Source organism: Anopheles aquasalis, chromosome 2 (genome assembly GCF_943734665.1).
Source record: "Anopheles aquasalis chromosome 2, idAnoAquaMG_Q_19, whole genome shotgun sequence".
Classification (NCBI taxonomy): domain Eukaryota; kingdom Metazoa; phylum Arthropoda; class Insecta; order Diptera; family Culicidae; genus Anopheles; species Anopheles aquasalis.
In genome coordinates this window covers 16,715,001-16,735,000 of record NC_064877.1, presented here as the reverse complement: position 1 = coordinate 16,735,000, position 20,000 = coordinate 16,715,001, and the positions used below count along the sequence as shown (strand labels likewise).

At 49.7% G+C, this 20,000-nt stretch overlaps 1 protein-coding gene across 2 annotated transcripts in view; it reads left to right on the top strand.

Annotated features, from left to right (window-relative positions):
* The window catches only part of LOC126578876 (furin-like protease 2), a 95,612-nt gene that overhangs the window by 49,096 nt on the left and 26,516 nt on the right, over nt 1–20,000 (top strand). For both annotated transcript variants that reach the window (XM_050241873.1, XM_050241864.1), the window contains exon 5: nt 6,988–7,122. In XM_050241873.1, coding sequence (XP_050097830.1) covers nt 6,988–7,122 — 135 coding nt within the window. The remainder of the gene's footprint in view (nt 1–6,987; nt 7,123–20,000) is intronic.

Below are 20,000 nucleotides of genomic sequence, written 5' to 3'. Positions count from 1 at the left end.
GGCAGACCGGACCGGAGCGCTCTGGAGCGCTAGTCAAACATGAAGGGAATCTGTGTCGCGTTTCTTGTTTGCGACCAAACAGCCTTCCGGCCTCTGTGCTCCGCTGGATGTGCTGGGTAAACTCTCGAGCAAATGAAATTGTAGCCTCGCCCGGTCCCAGGCTCCTCACGGTCCGTTGCTGTTGCTTCACGCTCGCGCCCACGCCGGTTGGTGTCACTTTTCACCCCGAAACTTGGGCCTCCGTTGCTTTCGGTTCCTTTTCCCCCCATTCTCCAACCGTGAATGAATAGGCTCTCTCGTCCTCGTTTGTAATCGATCGCACGGGAAAGCAAGCCACCGAGTGCTGCTCATGGAAAAGTCATCGCCAACATGAAGGCGTGTTAAGTAGCTTCCGGAAGCAAGGGTATTTTCACACCCTCCCGGCCCACTCCCGAGGGTATCGGTCGTCTCCGGTTTTCATGTGTCATCCATCATAAATTCGAATCCCAAACAGCATCACCACCACCACTACCACAGCTCCGTTTGCGATCCTCCGGTCCGTTTTCCAAGCACCAAGGCGTGAGTTCTCCGGTTCACCAATGCCATAAATTTGGCCAGAGTGTTAGGAAGAAATTGGAAGTAAGTAACGGGAAGTGAGTGAACGAAAAAAGGGCCCCACACCGGTTACGCGGGAATACCGGAGCAAAAAGATAAACCCGATCCCCGTGCTTTCCCTGCCGCCACGCGTTTGGTGTTGGTGTCGCAAAGTGTCATCGGCAGTCGGTGCGCACTCCGTCCGTCCTTTGGTGTGGCGATCACTCGAGAATTCGAGAATGGATTGGAAATGGTTTCGGTTCGGTTTGCTGGCAGTTCGAGAAAGGAATGGAAGGAGCACAGGACAGCAACCAACAACAACAAGAAAACGGCAACAATTCGCCGATGGAAACATAAATTTTCCAGCTAGTTTACTGTTCGTCCTTTTGGCCTTCTTCACTCCCGTGGAAAACGAAATGTGGGGGAGGGGGGGAGTAGTAGCAGAAGAAGAAACCGGTTTTTTTTTCATCAGTTATCTCCGGCGCTTCTTCTCGCGGCGATTCCCGTTCCTCGATTCGCCTCATTCACACATCACTGCCAGTTTCAGGGTGCGAAATTTTGGCGGTGGCAGAAGGTTTCAACATATTTATGTTACGTTCTTTGCCTCTACCCTGTGCGCTTCGTGCTACGTTATTGAAGTTTTTGAACCGAGCACCAATTGGTTGTGGGCTGCCCGGATTTATGCTCAACCTGCACACCACCCAGCAGGCAAATGAACGGCAGTTCCAGATCAGAAAGCTTGTTCGAATATATAGAATCGGAAATTGTTGGCGCTGGATCGGAGAGAGATATTAATTAACTGATTCCGTGTATTTGTTTTGCAACCATCACAAGCAAGCACAACTTCTCCGTACTCTGCCCTTCGTTTGATGATCATGTTCTCTTATCGGCCAGTGGCTCAGTTACGCTTGTTCCGTGCTCTGTGGATCATACGCACCACTGCACACGCACATGGTTACAATGAAGCAGATCAATTGATTTGCGATTGCAACGAGCAAGCAGCAGCAGCAGCAGCAGCAGCAGCAGCAAATCGTTCAACCGGCCTTATGCTTATTAATCGCACAAAATCACCTCGAGCGATACTTAACGGTACATGGGACGCTAGCTAATTATGGCCATAAAATAGTGGTGGAGGGGCGGCGGCCACTCAATAGCGTGTAAGTTGTCGAAGTTCAGCCCCTCGCATCGACATCGAGCAATTGCAATTAGCATCGGAAAGCCATTCATTACACACATCCTAGGGCACACAAAACGGGATTGGGATGCAGAACACACAAGCCCGTTGGCCATAGGGCTCCGGGACTATTGGGTGACCAATGACACATAAATTGATCAGATGGTTAGCTGGCATGATTTATGAAAATCCCCCCAAACCCGGGGATGCACGCTCACTGGCGCCTGACTAATATTAAGCCCCGCGGCATTGAGACCGATAAGGATCGTCGCTCTGTTCCTGTTTGAAGGCAGCTCGCTTGACCGATCGATCAGCACCAGCAGAAATCTGGTTCCACTCCACTCCACGGTGATTCAAAAGAATCCAACTATCTAGCAGTGCTACATATCCACCCAAGGACTCCGAAGCTCGAGATAACAAGATCTGTCAAGTCGTCTGGAAACGATAATAAAGCCATTAATTCCTTCCATTTATCATCTGTGCTCCTGCGGGCCACGTAGCTGGGTGCGACGTGTCCTAAGAAGAGAGAGAGAGAGGGGAAGAGAGGGTTGGTCCATGTTGTTGTTTTCCATTTTCCCCGTGGCCACAACATCAACTGCAGGATTAAATCGGGAATAGTAATGGGTCAACTGCGAAACATGACAACATGATGCGTGTGCGTCCCCTTCTTCTTCTTCTTCTTCTAACCACCGCTTTCCCAGAGAGCACCAGGCATCAATCTCCTGCGAGTTCTCCAATCGAACCGCGTGTTCGATTTACATCGATCTCATAAATTTGCCTCCTCCCCGCCAACCCCCCATTGGTCCTTAAAAGCGTTCTTGTGCAGTCAAGCGGCGATACAGTGTCTGCCACACCGGCATCGAAACAATCGATGTTCGATGGAGGTGAGCGGTTGCTCCGGCCACCGGACAATACCACACGACACCAGCGAGCACCCGGTCGGTCGTGTACCGGTCCTATTTGAATATCATTTATGCTGATGCAACCGCGCTCGTGGACGGCGCTGCGTAGCTTTCCCGTGGATTTAATTGCAAAATAATTTGCTTCCCCCAACGTGCCGTGGTTTCATCGTTTTTTTGAGGGCGCTACTGCCAGGCCACACCATTTGATTTGCCACCTAATTAACATTAAATTTATTCCCGTTCGACGGCGACTACGTTCCTCTGTCCTCTGGCAACTGCTCGCACCCCTGGCTCGAGCGGAAACGTTCGAGTATACTCGATACATCAAACGGAGGGAGCGCACGTACGTGATCAATGGTGTGTCTCTTCGGTCGAAGAGACCATTCGGAACCACGGAAACACTGGTGGCGGAAGTTTTGCTTCACAAAATAGTCCCCATTTCCTGGTTCCGGTTCCGGCTCGTCTGCAGCAGCAGCAGCAGCAACAGCAGCAACAGTAATCTAGAGACTGTTTCCAGTTCGATCGGTCGATGACCGTTTCGTTCCTCTTGTATTGCCGCAAAACCACACCCGTGTTCCCGTCTGTCCGCTCCGGTTCGGGTGTTGTTCGAGGAGTTGTTCTGGTTTGGCGCAGGCGAGATACTCTCCAGTATCCTGAATTGACATCACTGTTTCCGCTGCTGTTGCTGATGTTCGAACCGCACGTGCAGCACCTTGTGGTAGTGGTGGTTGCGTGTGGTTGATGAGGTGTTCTGACTCCACCCCGTGTCCCGGTTTTCCCCGTTCATGGTGGTCCCCGTCTCCAATAAATTTATTAAACATGCATTTCGCTGACACACACCGACACACAGGCACACTCAATTAATTCATTTTTCATTTCACGCGCACTCGACCCCCATAAACGGTAATTAGCTTTTTCGTGGGGTCCCTGGCTGGGCTGGTCAGTGGCCAGTGGAGGAGGAGAGTTGTGGAATCGTTTTTCTCGCTTTTCCTCTTTTGTTCTCGCTCTCTGTTGACCACGTTGGGGGAGCTACACTGAAAGGAGCGCGATGATTCCCTGTTCCCGTTTCGATCATTTGCATTTTTGGAGGTTTTTCGTGGCGAAAGTATGGCCACCAGAATAGTTTTCTGCACTGAAAGATAAGGAAGTCCACCACAGCACACCACCGGGCGGGTTCGGAAAACAATTTACGCGAGCGAGCGGCACCACACGACGATGATCGCGTTGATCGTAAAAGTTTTCGGGCCGCGACCTAGACGCTCTGCCAAGAATTTTCGGCAGCGCCGGTGACGTTTTTTTTCACGTTTTCCCCCACCGAGCAACCTCGAGAAGAGTGAATATGAATTATGGCTTGCAGCGGTTGAGGCTGACAACTCATTATAATTAAATTCCCCCGCGCTTCTGTGGCAGACCAGCGGAGGACAAGTTGCTCCTGGAACACCAATTTGAATGCCCGCTCTCCCTCTCTCTTTCTTCTTCCTTCTCCTAAGTCTAACGGGGGAAAAGCCGGTGAAAACTGCAATCATTGCAACGCTTGCAACGTCCCGTTCATCCCATCTTCCCCTGTCAAAGCTGCTCCGAGCTTGAATGCACCTTACATGCCACATTTTGCGAGCGAGTGAAATTGTTTTCGCCAACTGTCCCGTCCCGTTTCTCCTGTTTGCCTGCCAGCTTCTGTCACCTTCGCGCGTTGAGCGACGAATTTGTACATTCATGAGCGTATAAAGTTGATTTCCGAAACTATCAACACGCGACCACGAGCAAGGCGGGGACAGTTTCCCAAAAGTTTCACGCGAAACATTCATACGAAATCTGTTGCGCTAGTGCTTTTGGTGCCCCGCGCGCTTACTCACGGTTCAACAAGAACAGCAGCTACAACAAACAGATGTGGGACCGAGAGCGGGCCAGCAGCGTCCTTTTCCTCCTCTTCCTCTCAAGAAACGATCTGCTGGCTAAATGGTAGACATTTGATGTCGCGCGCACATTTGCATAGCACGGTGGCACTTGTCTCATTGCGCGCGCGTGCCACACGGGAAAACTTTCCGCACAAAAAGCCGCGGATGTTTCTCTCTCTCTCTCTGCGAACGTCACGTCATGCGACGAAAAGTCACCAAACTAAAATAGTTCACTTTATGTGCTTACGTGCAGCAGGAAGGAGCGGAGCGAGCACGTGTTCCGATGGCAGCGTCTGCACGCCAGCAGAGTAAAAAAGGAAAAAGGCGCGGTAAAATGGTTTGCGCAATAAGCACAGGACACAAGAAAAACAGCGCGCGACGGAAGCCGATTAGAAGGCCCCTCGTTTTGGGAAGTGTTTTAGATTGTGAAAATGAGAGCAGACAGATAAAGTTCCCCGTGGTCGTGCACCCCGTACCACCGGTGATCCGAGATTGTGAACGCTGGAAGGGGGAATCGCTTCCCTGCTTGGAAAAAGCTGCTTGTTGTGTAAATGTTTAAAAGAATCGCTGGTTCCCGGACTCCGATTTGGTGGTGGTTTTGTGGTTATTGCATGTTTTGTGAATGGGAAATGTTCACTCAAAGCTTCGAAGATAAGAAGCATCACCACCACGCAGCACCCCGGCTTGTTATCTTATTCATAGATCTAACTGGAACACTCGATAGCGAGATAAAATAATAATAAACCAGAGAGCAACGGGAATTAAAAAAAGAAACGACAGAAAAAAACAAACATCTCCAATCTCCCTATCCCGTAATTTGTCCTACTTTATGGCCATTTTATACACCCACAGCCAATCCCGGGGTCCTCACTTTGTGGCTTCCTGTGGTTTCGTGCCTAATTCATGGCATGAGTGTATCTGCGTGTGTACAAGGGCTGTTCGCTCACCACTTACCGCCAGCAGGCAGGCTACATGCTGCACCATATACAGACACATTACGAGCCAGAAAGAATGGTCCCTGTGGGCGTGTTGTGGCAGGCTTATCCTTGCAATATTCAAATAATCGGCCGGTTAAGGCTTCGATGTGTTCGTCGTCTGTGTGTATTCCCTCCTGCTGCTCCCTAAATACCCCTTCCCCTTGCTGGCAAAAGATTTGAATTTTGTTTTCAATTATCGAAGCCACTGGAATGGGCACTGGACCGGCCTGAGTGAACCAGGCTTCTTCCCGCTTCTGGTTGCTCTCCTCCTTCGAAACAACTTCGAGGACATCCCGATCACAGGAAATAACAATTGCTACACCATTTGCAACCAAATGTGATTGCTTGCTGCTGGCGAATGTATGAAGGCGGGTGGTGGGCGCTTTATGTTTAGTTATGTTGGCGTCTTGAAGCTCTTGACACAGATTCCAAACACAGAGACACCCACAGACACACAGACAAACATTTAAAAAACATCATAGAATTACCATTAGATTGCATTTAAGGATAATGTAAATTCATTGCGTAAATTATATGGCCAACTGCTTCGGATCGTTGCGACTGGAGCGAGGAGTCCCTTACCCTGGAACCCCGAGGAGCAAAAACCCCCCGATTCCAGAGCCAAAGAGGGCAGTTCACCGAGGGGAGGAGCCCGAGGTCACAATCGGAGACAGACTTAATCAGGGCACAAACGGCACATTGAAATGATTTCCCCTGACCGTTCCGGAATCGGAAGGCCCAGCATGATTCCGGATACTCCTCCTATCTCCGGTCATCCGAAATGATGGTGTCTATGCCATATTGTTGTCCTCCGACCCTTGACCGACGTCTGTGTGTTTGTGGGGGGCCTTTTTTAAGTAAATTAAAATGTTACGAACCTCGAGCCTTTCTAGTGCCTAGTGTCTCTGGCCTGGCCTGGCTTGACCAAGACCTCCACCGTTCGCCTCGATTACGCATGCACATGCGAAATGTTGTCCAGCCTGGCCGACCTCTGGACCGACCCGTTGGATAAACTAGAAGATTAGAAACCATCGTACGGATCAAGCTGCTAGAGAGTAGCAACGGTTTCTCCAATTGGTCTGGCCTCAATATCCTGCCATTACTTTAGCGTGTTAATTCATACCAACAAGATCACTTTTCAACGCTCGCCGTCGCCTTCGAGACCACCCGGAGTGTCATCTACAGTTTCTAGGGCACAGTGGGCCTTGCCTATTTCACTCTGTCCTTCGCCCGCCCCTCCCCAGGGGGAAAGGAAATTTGTGTTCCGGACTTGCTTCTTTTCACTAATCACACACAGCATAAGCCCTGCTTCTCTGCTTCACTTCAGCGCCTTCCATTAATGTTCATGTGTGTCTTCTGTGTGTGCGCGTTGTTGTTATTGTCGTCTGACGTTCGCATGCTCGATGGCCCAATTGTCTCTCATCTCTCATCACTCTCTCTCTCTCTCTTCCTGTTTTCATCCGCAGAACGGTGGCGCCAAGGATGGACCGGACATGAACGTTGGACCGGCCTGGCAGAAGGGCTACACCGGCAAGGGCGTCGTCGTGTCGATCCTTGACGATGGCATCCAGCGCAACCATCCCGACCTGGCCCTCAACTACGTAAGTATAACCATCCCAACGAACAGATAGCAGCGAATTTACATTTCACCCAACTTACGGCCGCCGTACGCAGAACCATCGGGAGTGGAATGTGCACGGAATTTACATTCGATCACAAATTTGTTGAAAGTAGAAGCTGTTGTTACGAACTGAGAAATGCTTGCTGTTTGTTCAAGTCGTTGCTAATCACTGAACACACCAGCGTTACTACGATATTGGAAATGTCATGACGCATTACGCAACAGCCTATTTGGAGTGCAAAAAAAACCAAAGGTTACTACGTTGTTAGATATTGTTCGGACCGACACATGAATAAGCATAGCAGCAACGTTAATCATGGGTCACCCTCTGTCCTACTTTGAGTGGCTTGTACTTTGTTTGTTTGCGAAAAGGCTTAAGAATAACTCAACCGAATGAAAGATAAATTATCAGTTAAAAACCATCCTCAAATATCAAGGGAAACTGTTGCGATACCGTCATTGAAATCAATCCTTCTCGGATGGTGACCGACACCAACCACGCACCAACATTTCGATCAATTTTCCTCTCATCGCAGCTGGAGCTGGAACATTTTTGCAACGCGTGTTCCCCTACCCACAACCACTCAAAACCTAATCGCTGGACTAGACTAAATATCGAGGAGCGTGTATTCCGAATGCAAACATTCCATGTTCCACCCTCCGGGGGCCCGGCCAAAGCCGGACAGTTGGTCGATCGTCACGTGCACGACGGTGGTCCGAATGGTGATGATTTCGCACGACTTTGGGATTTCATGGCTTCCGTTGGTCCGGTTCGGATGCGTTGCGTACATTATTTCGCCCTTTTTGCTCGCATGATTGCACCGGTGCACCGACGGGCCCGTTGATGCCGGCCGGATTATGTTTCATTTATCGTGCTTCTCGCACATGACGGCGGTTTGCTCGTCGAGACCGTGAGACAAAATCTCACTCACTGTGACACCGTGTGTATTCATTGCATCTGGTCTCTGGTCCGCGACTCTGGTCGGACCAAACCGACACGCCACCCAACGTGTCCCGCCAAAAATGCAAAGTGATTCTCGCAAGGAAGACAAAGTGACAAACAAACAGACCGAACCAGAGAGCGTTTGTCGCCTTAATTCTTTTGGGGAAAAACGATCCGCGACAATCCGGGGCAACGGTAGTCATTCGGCAACATATTCGCTGCATGAAATAATAAGCGAACGCGAATTTTTACCTCCATTCGAATGCGGTACGAGATGTACCAGCGATCTGTGCAAAGATGGTGGAACTCTGGGATGAAGTTTCGATAAATATTTTGCGACGCATCCGTCTACCGCGGGACATGTCAAATGGATGCACGTGACAGTTGATCGTTTACTCGTGATGGAAACATGTTTTCTGGCGTTTTTAGAAAACATTTTTCGAGTTGCATTCAGTGGCAGCGCAATCCCTTCCGAAAGCATCCATTTTTTCCGTTTTCCGATGGAAAGAGTTTTGCGCGACAGTGGTGCGTACAGTTTTTCGATTTTGGGCCTCCATCGAAGGAAATATTCGGTATCGTTATTCAATCTGGCGTATAGTGTCCATGGCCATGGCGAGATAAAATTCGTATTTGGTTGGAATTATTTTCAAACCATCCCAATCCTAGACTGGGAAGATTTTTATCACTCGCTAACGTACTGTATATTTTTGCCTTTTCTTTGCGCCCAACAATATCCTTCGCTAGGCAGTGGATGATACTTTGTCAGATAATTAAACGCTTTCATGATGTGCGCCTCATATCCCTCTCCGAGCACACTCACAGCACTGTCTAGCATTGATTTCTACCCCGGATGGTATCAAATTTCAAAAGAAAAGCTCCCAATCTCATTATTCAAATTAACCACGAGGCAAAATGGAGGTGGAGGTTAGGACGAAGTCACTCTCTATTTTGCACACACGCCATGTTTCATCATTAGGAACGCAGGCTTTTCAGCTCGGTGTTCGTTTTCCGTGGAATGTTACACATCGAACTGCTCCGGGTGGGGTGGTACTTGTCAAATTAAAGACCCGCTGTAAATAGCACATTTCCGGAGGGTAGAAACGAGGACCGATAGGCATGTTGGTGAGGCCCTGGAATGGTGTTTCGCACGCAGCGCACGAGGTTTGTCATTTCATCGGGCACATTCGCGAGAGCGAGCGAGCGAGCTCCCTTCGGTATCTTTCGGGTGCTCTTTTGACCCTCTTTGAAGTTGATCGAACGACCCAAAAACCCGGGCGGGTGGGGGTGCGGGTGGCAGTGATAAAAGGTTTTGCAAAATGAGAAAACCTTCACCGACCGGTCGCGACCGGCTGGAATCGTCGGCATTGGCAGCCATTTTAAAACCACCCCACCCGGGCAACGATGCTGCGCTGGAAAATGCTCGCGAAAATGGGATCAAAGCATCTCAGCCCACAACGCAGCGAGAGGGTGGTGGAGGACGACGGACCGTCGAGGGTTCCGAGACGAATGTTCAAACAAACTGCCAAACAGATAAGGCGACAAATCGATCGAACAACGCTGGGTCGTCCGCTGCTCGCATCCTCCGTCGTCCCGTTCGGTCCGATTTCCTGAAATGCTTCGTGGCGCGTGGTTGGTTGGGCGATTCCCGAGTTTTGCGTTAAAAAATGGCGACGAAAATGAAGTCACGTTCTTGGCGCGGTAGATACATTAGATTACAATGGTCCAAATCGATGTCGCCCGAACCGCGATCAGCGTTTATCAGCTGGCTCGCTTTGTGCCGTGCCGTTGGTACGAGGTTCTCTAACTGATCCAATGCTCTCGATGACGGGAGATACAGGGGAGACAAAAGGAGGAGAGTGCGAGAGGGGAGAAGGAAGTTAAATAAACCGAGGATTGTCTGGCCTACAAATCCCATTAGAAGCGGTGATTTATTGATTTTTCCGTCGGGGAGGTAGTTTTTCCTTCGCTTCTGCTGTTATCTTCTGCGACTGGGGCTACGGCGGTGGATTAACGCAGTGGATTTTCATTTGGATCTGGCCATCGGCTCACTTGGGCCAGTAACCGTCACGCCAGTTCTTCGATGCAGGAGGTGCAGAGTCATTTATAACGAAGAAAATCGAGCGATGGGACATAAATCTGCCCGCATTAACTATTGCCCGATTCGATCAAATTCAATTCCTTATCATTAGGTCGTTCCGCAGTGCTGCAACAGTTGACTAGGGCGTCCTTTTTGGGTTCGCGAGCAATGATGATGGATTTGTACTTTTGATGTTCCTTATCTGTAGATCAGAGGAAGCCAAACACGCAATAACTAGAGGAAACAATTCTTGTAAGTCTGTAGCAATTGTACTGGGCGACCAAAATTCTGATAAATTTGAACCAGATATTTCTTTTACTTGAATTCAGAAATCAACATCTCTAGAAAATGATTGTGAAGTCGAAACTACAATGAAGTTCATCAGTATTTGAGCATGAATTCATTTTAAACAATCAAATTGTAAACGTTCTAACAAAATTATTGGCAGGAGAGAGTGTCAATTTCATTTACTATGTAATATTATCTTCAAAAAACGCGTGGGAACTGCTGTAAACGATTCCCATTCCCCAGATTCAGACAGATCGCCTTGTTCACACGCTTCTAACCGTGGAAAACTTATCTAATCGCGCCTCGAAATCGGTAACGAGATAAATATACTTTTCTGCGCCAGCACATAACTCATTGTTTGATCTTGCTCGGCCAATGATTTGGTCGCCATGCGCTGTATATGCTGTATGTGTTTGTGCATGTGCTAAGCCCCTTCCTTCCTACACACAAAACTACCAGAAACTCCTTCCACAATCAGGAAAACAAAATCTCGTTTAAAGTTTGCGCCAAAGACGACGACGACGACGACGACGACAACTGTTTGTTTGCTTGTTATTCGCCGGCCCTCTAATCGGATTACAAGACACACAACGCACAGCACTTTTTCCCGCAGCATTTTAAGGGGGGGGGGGGGGGGGGCACCTTTCGAAACGGTAGAAAGTCCACGCGAAACTTTGGCCACACAGGTGTGCCGTCCACCGCTTCGTTCCGTGTTGCGTGGACGCTCACATTAGAAGAACCGACCGTGGACGGGGTGTGTGCGTCGACTGTCGATGGTTTAAATATTTTATCACTCCAGCCAGAAATCACGTCACTACCCCGCCGTGGCCTGGTCTGGCCCACTATTTTTGCTCTGGTTTTTGTTGTGTGTCGCATCAAAAACAAAATAGGTCCGCTTGGGCCGGCCGCTCCGAGTACCAAAGTAACCACCAAACGGCAGCACGGCGTTCACGCCGGTTTTCTTCTCCTTTAGCTTTAGCACAAGATCCCAAGATTTTGCCAACCGATTTCGGTGGAACGGAATAATAAAAGCGGAACAAACTCCCGGCTCACAGAGGACGTTATCTGCTCTCGTCCTCGCTGCTGCTGCTGATGATGATGGTGAAAGCGATGCCTTTGAAATGCGAGTCCTACGCATTTCCGTTTCTTGCGTGAGCGAAGGAAATCGCGTCTCAAACTCGTCTCGTCTTGCCAGCGGAAAATCGTTGTTTTTCTTTACTCTCTCTCTCTCTCTCTCTCCGTTACGTTCACATTCACCGTCGTTGTGTTGTTTCGGTGCACAGCTTTTTACCCGCCTTTGTTGATGGGGGATATCCGGTCTGTGACGTGGGTGAGAAAGACGATTCCAAAAGGTGGCAAAGGTGAGCTCCAATCCCTCCTCCCCCCTGACTCACCGATAGAAGCAAAGATAAAAGGTTCAAAATACTTTTCTGCTGAGACGGAAAGGAGCTAAAACATATTGTGAATCAATGTTTTTTTGCACGAGATGCCTGCTGCTTTGTTGACGCAACAAACTGACGATTGGGTTGCAAGTTTTCGACAATTCCTTTCGCCTCTCGATGACACCGGGGATTTTTTTGGTGGAAGTTGTTGAAAGCATTATCCAATACCACCCGCATACGGATTGTTCTTCTTGGCGATAGGGTGATTGCAGGCAGCCTGTTTTTTGAAATATCCTCAGATATGTCTTTACATTGCAACGATCCGAACACATCGAAGCAATCGTGGAGCAATTGTTGATGTCAAGAACAACATACATTGGTTGCTAGAGCAATTCATCCTCGTTTCGAGTTTACTTCATTGAATTTGCAAGAGATTCTGCTGCATCGACACAAAGAAGTTGCCGCGGGTGCTTCGTTTACCGACAGCAGAAAGAAGAAGAAACAGTGCTGCTCCAGCTACACCACACGCCATGGCGAATAATGGACGTAAGTTGTCGAACCACTTGTCGGCTGAAGGCACGTGTGTGCCCCTCTGAAAACAGAACTCCACTTGCTCCCCGCGCGCCGTACCGTAACTGCGGGGTTAAGATGTTTGCACAAACTGAGCTCTACTTTCCGCAGTGCAAGTTGTTTGCTTTCGCCATCGAACAGCCCAGCGCGTACAAGCACGAGCCTACTTTTTGTGAAGCTTTTTCCTATCGTCTACATTCGGGGGGGTTCCTGCATAACTAGGTTAGGGGACCGTTGGGTCATGTTACATGTTTTCCACAGCGTACTTTGACGTCTGGTCGGCAAGAGGGAGCCATCAATCATAATTCATTCGTTGTTCGGTATTTGGTGATTCGTTCACAGAAAGGCAAAGATCTATCGGCAAAAAACGTGAAGCTAGCGAGCGAGTCGAACGATGGTATCCCGGGAAAGCGGCCAAACCAAAGTTTCGCTACCCCTCCCCTCCTAATCATGCCGATACGGTTGTGCTCTCCGCATACGCACCCTGTGGCACGCCACGTCCATTCGTGGTTCGTCCATTTTTCCGAACAGGAGTGAGCTGGACCGTCCGATTTCGAAACCTTTGATTGGCACTTGACCTCTCCGCTTGGTGGTGGAACCCCAGCGACCAACCCTTGGAAGTGATACTTGGAATTCATTAAGCCGGTATCGGTGGGGGCCATGTTGCGGACGACGGACGCGGTAAAGGAAACGAAAGAAACATTCCGAAACCATGCTGGACCGCTGGAAGAGGTTGCAGATGGTGCCCTGTTGTTGATGAGGCTGTGAATGATGAAATGGTGATGGTGTTCATGGTGATGATGATGATGATGGTGATGGTGGTGGTAATGTTGGTTCCATCGGAAACCGTCAGGATAATAGACTCAACGGCCGGGCAAGCTGTGGTACCATGTTTGGCAACCAGGAAATGGACCTGTATCAATCATAACCGATTGACTCGGAGGCGGTCCCGTGGACCGTCCTGTGCGATGAACACGCGCGCGCACCGGCTTGTTTTGGTTTCGGTTGCTGTTGTGGTTGAGCAAAAATACGCCACAGGAGCTCGATGTTGATCGGAACCTAATGTGGTCCCGCCTGATTTAACCCACCCTGTCACGCTGTCAGCGTGTTAATTTATGAAAATCAATCCTACCACCAACTGTGGTGCGGTGCTCCATCATCATTCAACGGAAAATGTGTGTTTGGCAGCCACGCTCGCTCGGACATCGGTATGATCGCCACGTCCATATAGGGTAAGTCATGTGTTGATTTCCCCGAAGTTTCTGATTTTCTTTACTTTTCTCTTTTGGGACAAACCGCAGCTTTCAGTGCACTAATGTCCAGTCCGAGGGGTCGAGCTAAACAACGCGCCTCGATGATCGATCAACTGATGGATTCCGCATCAACTCCTTCGAGCACGATTTGCGTTGATGGATCGTTTAGGCATGGACTGAACAGTCGTGCAGCTGGCAACATTTATTCTCACCCGATATATAATAGTTTCCCTGTGCTGGCTTTTCATTTCGGATTTCTTTTCGTTGTCACCGAATTGACCGAAGAAATGCGAAGCACCAAGCGACGAGTAGCAAGCGTGTCATCGTTTGCCACCGGCAGCAAACTTGTTAAATCAATTTCGAGCAAAATCCGGACCCGGAAAATGGTAGACTGATCTATCGTCAATCTCATTACGATAATACTAGCTCGTGTCGCGCCGGATTGACACCATTGGCCTGGTGCTAACACCACGTTCTCAGCCGCCAACAAATCCCTCGCTCGCTCTAGCTGCTGCTGCAAGGCTGCCATGGGGAGGAGAAGGACGACGTTGGAACTCACCGAAAGGGGCCGGGATATCGAGCCGGTACCGAAGTGGAGCTTCCGGCTCGCTGGCCTCGCCAATAAGCTGTGATCCACTTATCATTGCTCATCCCTGCTATCGCCACCGAATGCCATCTAGCTCTCTCTCTCTCTGTCTCTCTATCTCTCTCCACGGCTGCCTCGCTTAGCATAATGCTAGATAGAGACAGTAGAAGCCATCATCCTGGACGACGAAGAACGCTGGTTGGCTTGGCTTGTTCCGGAAAAGTACTTCCAGCTCCAGAGAACACCCCTTTTCAGCAGTCGCTCCACGAGCGCCACACTCTCTGGTGCGACAATCGGTTATGGATCAAGTCGGCTTTCGAGGAAAAGCCGGCCCCGTTCCACCATCTCAGCCCCTTCGGTCCCGGCTATGGACAATCAGGGCGCACCATTGAAAGCGGCACAAGAAGCACCGACGGCCGCCTAAAATTTCCCGATAATGCCGGGCGAATTGTTGGCGAAATGAAGCTACTAGCGAGAATCGAATCAGCCGGCCGACGAGGCGGTCGCTCCCGCCGCTGCACGTATTCTAGTTTGCTGCACGCCCACGTAACAACCAGAACCGTCGGCAACTGTGAAGGGGTTTGATTTGGTTTGAACTCAATCTGCGACCCTGCTGTGGGCGCCTCTCCTCGAACCCTTCAATCCACGAACATGCCAAGGATCCAAGGAATCGCGGCTAGCGGCCCCATCAGTAAGACCGTTGCTGGGGCGGCCTGGCTGTCTATCAGAGCACTAGGCCCCCGGACCGTACCCGGGGTTGCTGATTCCGTATGCAGTGGATGTTGCAGCGAACTCTTCGCTTCGCTCCAACGTCCAACGATGGAAATCGGGCCCCCGGCCGGTCCCATCAGTGCGGGGGGGGGGGGGGGGGGGGGATTTGTTTGCTTTGATTGCGAATTGTTGTTATTCCAATGCCCGGTTGATGGTTGAGGAGCAGACCCGAGAAGGTTGCTCCGACGTGCCGCTACGTCCATCATCCGCTCGCCAGCCAGCCAGCCAGCCAGCCAGCCAGCCAGCCAGCCTGCGCGCCCTAGTGCTGCTCTTCATCCGCACCGTACGAGCTGCTTAACGTCCTTGTGGAGGGGACGTGGAGGCACGTGGAACTCTTGTTTAACCTCAATGTGGCCCTCAGGAGTCGTTGTGGTAGATTTGAGTACCGAGTCGAAAGAGCTTTCGAAACGAACGACTACAGGGGGGGCGAGGGCTGTTCTACAGAACTTGCAAACGTCAGCAACCCTCAGCCTTCAATGGTTCTGCAGCTATCGTGGTGGTGGTGCAATTGCATTCCATCTTTGCTGCAACGCTCGATTGCATTTGCAACAATCATGCGGGCTGCTGCCGCCCAATGCTGGCCAAACAAATGCAAAACAATCATCTCCGCTCATTCCTACGAGGTAATGGACAAAAGGATTTCCAATAGGAGAGCGTCCTCTGAAATGGCTTTGATCACTTTCTTATCAGGTTTTGTCTTTTTTTTTCTGAGAGGCCAACGTTCACTGCAATGCTGCAAGATGTCTAAGAATCAATAGTGAGCTCATTCGCAGACTCGGCGCATTGCGTAAATGGTGATGTAATTTGCATAGCGGAGTCACCAACTTTCGTCCTCGTTTCCATCTGCTTCTTTCATTATTTTGTTTGTATGACCTCTTCAAAAACCTAACCAACCTTCTGATCCACAAGCACAACCAATCCACAAGCACAGTGCATGGAAGCAAAAATAAAGTTTCCTGCTGCAACTGCCAGTGCACTCATGCGCTTGCACATCATTATTACCGGCACACCAGGCAACAAAGAGTACCGCTTCTGCCTTCTTCCTGCCCCGGTGCGGAACCATAAGGTGGTTAGTTTAAACACCTTTAGCCCGCAATCCAATCGCCATAAGTGTGCATCGTGGCGAAAGCTTCTGAATTAAGATGAACGAAAAGATCAAACGCCCCACCAGAAGAAGGGGCTTCGAACCTGGCCAGAGAACGACCCCAGCAGGAGACGAGTGAACCTTCGTTGGAGCCGTTCTTTGGTGGAATATTTCCTCCGGTTTATGAAGTGCTTTCCAGGCCCAGACCAGTGCATGGTTCCCGGTGCCCGTTGCAAAGCACCGGTCTAGTGTGATCGTTAAGTTGTGCGTGTGGGTGGCACGAGACGGGGGAGTTGGGGGATGGAAGTGAAATCTCTCTTCTCTTCCCCTCCATGCCACCGGTGCATTCCTTTCAGAGCCGGAACGATGCACCACATAACGCATGCGATGGCTGTTCTTGTTTTTCTTTCCAGTTTTTTTCGTTTTATTTTTGTTCTACGATCCTCGTTGCATCTTTCGAGATCTCTCACACTTGTAGGTGCATGCTAATACACATGTGCCTATCCTGTGTATGTGTGTGGGTGTGTTTTGAGGGAATGGTTGAGTGTGCTGAAGTACCCTCAGGTCAGGCCCGTCCGCTCGGTGGCGCTTATGCTTGGCAGCATTACCAAGTTTATGCTGCGATGCTAACGATCCGGCAAAGATATTGAAATGGTTTGCCGAGAAGCGACGACAGGATCTCTGGTTCGCTCGTTCCGTGCATCAGGTACTAAATGCAGGTTAAGTGCAAGTGCTCTCCTGCCGTGTGCCCGCACTCTAGAGCATCCTCGTTCACGTGCCGGTTGATGCGAGGCCTCAGATTAAAGCCCGTCCGTTCGTCCGTCCGTCCGTCCGTTTGTGTAGCGGAAAACCGACATGACTTGAAGAACCGGCTCAATGCATCGTTCCTCGTTCTGCGTTGAGAAAATTAATTTAATTTTCTTCAACATAATTCAGCGAGAGCAGAGTGTTTGAAAGGCGTTTTTTTATCCTTTTTATACCAAACTAATGTGATTCCTGCATACCATCCCTTCGAAATAATGCAAAGCATTATAATTATCGGTATTTAAACCTCGAAATGTAATTTTAAAAACATCGAATCATTGTTATGAGTAATTTGCTTAAAAATGCATTAAAATAACTTTTGTGCTGAATTGGTGGAGTGGAGTCCACCAACAGCAAGTCACCGAGCGCGAGGGGAAACATAAAATCGCTCGGAACTGAGCATTTATTACGCCTTCGTCACGGGTTTAAGGTCCCTCTTTGGCACCAAACAGTACCACTATAGAACACTGCAACCAGAACAACGCTGGACGTTAAAACACCCGTTGCAAAGCCAAACACAGCACCAAAAACCATGGGCACAGGGTGGGGTTGGGCTGGTCATCTCAATTTGTTTCTGTCATTTTGCAAATGCAAAAACCGAGTGTATGTGTGTGGCCATGTGTGTTCGGGCAGCATATTCAACAGTGTTTTCCAGGACCGGACCGGCGCGATACGAAGCGAGTGAACCCAGGAACTGGAACAAAAATAATAAAATACAATTTCTCTTCGAATCCCGGAGCCACACATTCAATGTGTGCTGCTGGCTGCTCTCCGGATGTCGTATATAAAGTATGATAGATTGTTTATAATTTATTTTCTTCCTTTCGTCCGCGCTGGACCGGAGCGGAACCGTACCAGAACCAAACACTGCACCGTACCGCGCCACGCGATTTTTGAATTGTTTTTCGCTCATTTCGCCCAGCAGGCGCCGGAGAAAGGCTTGGTGCTGCTGCTTCGGTTGTTGTTGCTATAGCAAAAAAAGGATCCTGTTAATCACAGGAGTGTAACCAACGGTTGCCAAGCTACATCACTTTGGCTGCACAGGCAGGCTGCTGTGTTCCGTTGCTATAACCGGAGCTTACAAGTGTTAAGTGGTGCACATTAGAACCGATTCATTATTAGCTGCCATTCGGTGCCGGTTTTCTTCTCGGGTTTTCCCCGGCACTCAGTGGGTGCAGTGTTCACCTGCAGCAGGTGAAACATGCCACCATACGGACACGGAGCCAATCAAATTTATTTCAACCTGGTTGCAGACATTTTTCATGATTTTCACGAATCGATTCCGAGAGTAAATTCAACTTTGTGACAGATTCTCCCGGTCGATTCGTTCAACTCGCTTGATTGAGTGCTCGCAGGCATTACTATTCATTTGCTTATTGAAATTGTTTTCTCGCGAGTTTTTCAGCTCTCGTGCGTTGCGTACGCATCCAGTCCAACCAAAACTCCTGACTGACATGCGGACCCAGGGGTGGGGAAAAACTTCCAAATTCCACCGCGAAACTCGAAATCGTTCGACAAACGCTCGTCGATTACTTAATTTCATGCCTCCAATATATGCAAATCATGTTCCCCGTCTATTACCGTGACATTCAAAAGCGTTATGTCGGCCGGTCGGCCCCGCCATAAAAATCAATCGTTTGGCAGCTGGGTATTGATTGAGACGATAAAGCAAGGAATGGGGGGGAGGGGGCTTGAAAAACGCGCAGAGTGGTTGACATGAAGATTAAAAAAAAAACGCGCCGAACAGCGAAACATGGAAAGTATTTTTTAATTTACACTCATTCATTCCTTGACATGCGAAAACTTGGCGCACAAACAACCTACCCTGCCCTGCCCTGGAATTTGAGTATACCGGGCGGTGGAGGCTCGTTTTCAAAGCCGATCACAGTGGGTGGTAGGGTGAAGGTTGATTTTTCCTTCCCTTTTTTCCCTCCCCGGATCCCTTTCATCGAAACGAAACCATGCTCGTTCTCGTTTTACTCGCGCACCGCGCCGATGGAGCAGCGTAGGCTCTCGGCCTCGTGTGCTTCTCGAGCGATGTGCGCCACAGAATCACGACGGACGGAACGGACGGTGGACCAAAAATCACTTGCTGCGTGTGTGTGCTGGCGCGGTGTGAATGCCGCCCTGTCACGGTGAGGTCTCACGTTTTGCAAAACTTTTCTCCTCGTGCGCGTCAAGGGAATTTTCGGAAAATCACTTTCACCGAACCAACCACCCGCCCACCCACCAACCGTACTCGCCTTGTTGTTTCTCTCTTCCCCTCCAATTCCCGAACCAGCGATACTCAGAAATCGAACGAAATTGCGACGGAACCCGTTTTTTTTTTGGCAACGCGGCGAACGTCAACCCACGAGTGGCGGCGTGGGAGCGAGGCGAAAACTTTTTCATTTCGATGCCTAAAAGCGGGTTGGTAAGGTGGCAAGCGGAAGGGGTCTATGGGAAAATGAAATGAAACTAGAAGCAGGAGCAGCATAGGGGGGCACCTGGGGGGAAGGGCATTTGTGCATTTTAAGCGGTTCAGATTTTTACCTTATTACCATTTCTCGAACGTCGTGCGCGTCGAGGGAAGCGGAAGGAAGACAGGAATGGTCGGCCCTAATCCAGAACCTAGGGTTAAATGTGGGTTTTCCCCCCGTTTTTTCCCCCCTGCCAGCACACACCTCTCTTTCGCTCTACATTTGCATACAATATTAAGCGTATTTTCCATATCAGCGACGGTCTTTGGCACTCTGGGAGAAGCGCAGCATTAGCAAGAGAGAGAGAGAAGATGGCGAGTTCATCGTGTACTTGCACACCTGCACCGTGTGACCGTGGCGAGGAAAACTTGCCGGAAAAAATTGGCCAAATTGCTACCTATTTGCGAATGATTCTCGCCAAAAAGCCACGCCAGTTGTTTGCATCCCAGTTTTGCATCCGAAGGCACCCAAGGCGATGGGCATAGGCGTCGCAAAACGTGTGGTCCACATTATTACGCTGCATAAATCAACGGTGGAGCACGGATCGGAGCGATACACAACGATGCAGTGCAACGTTTCGCCTAACAACAGCCTTCCCCACAAGAGGAGCAGCAATAGCGGCAGGTCATCAACAAGAATGA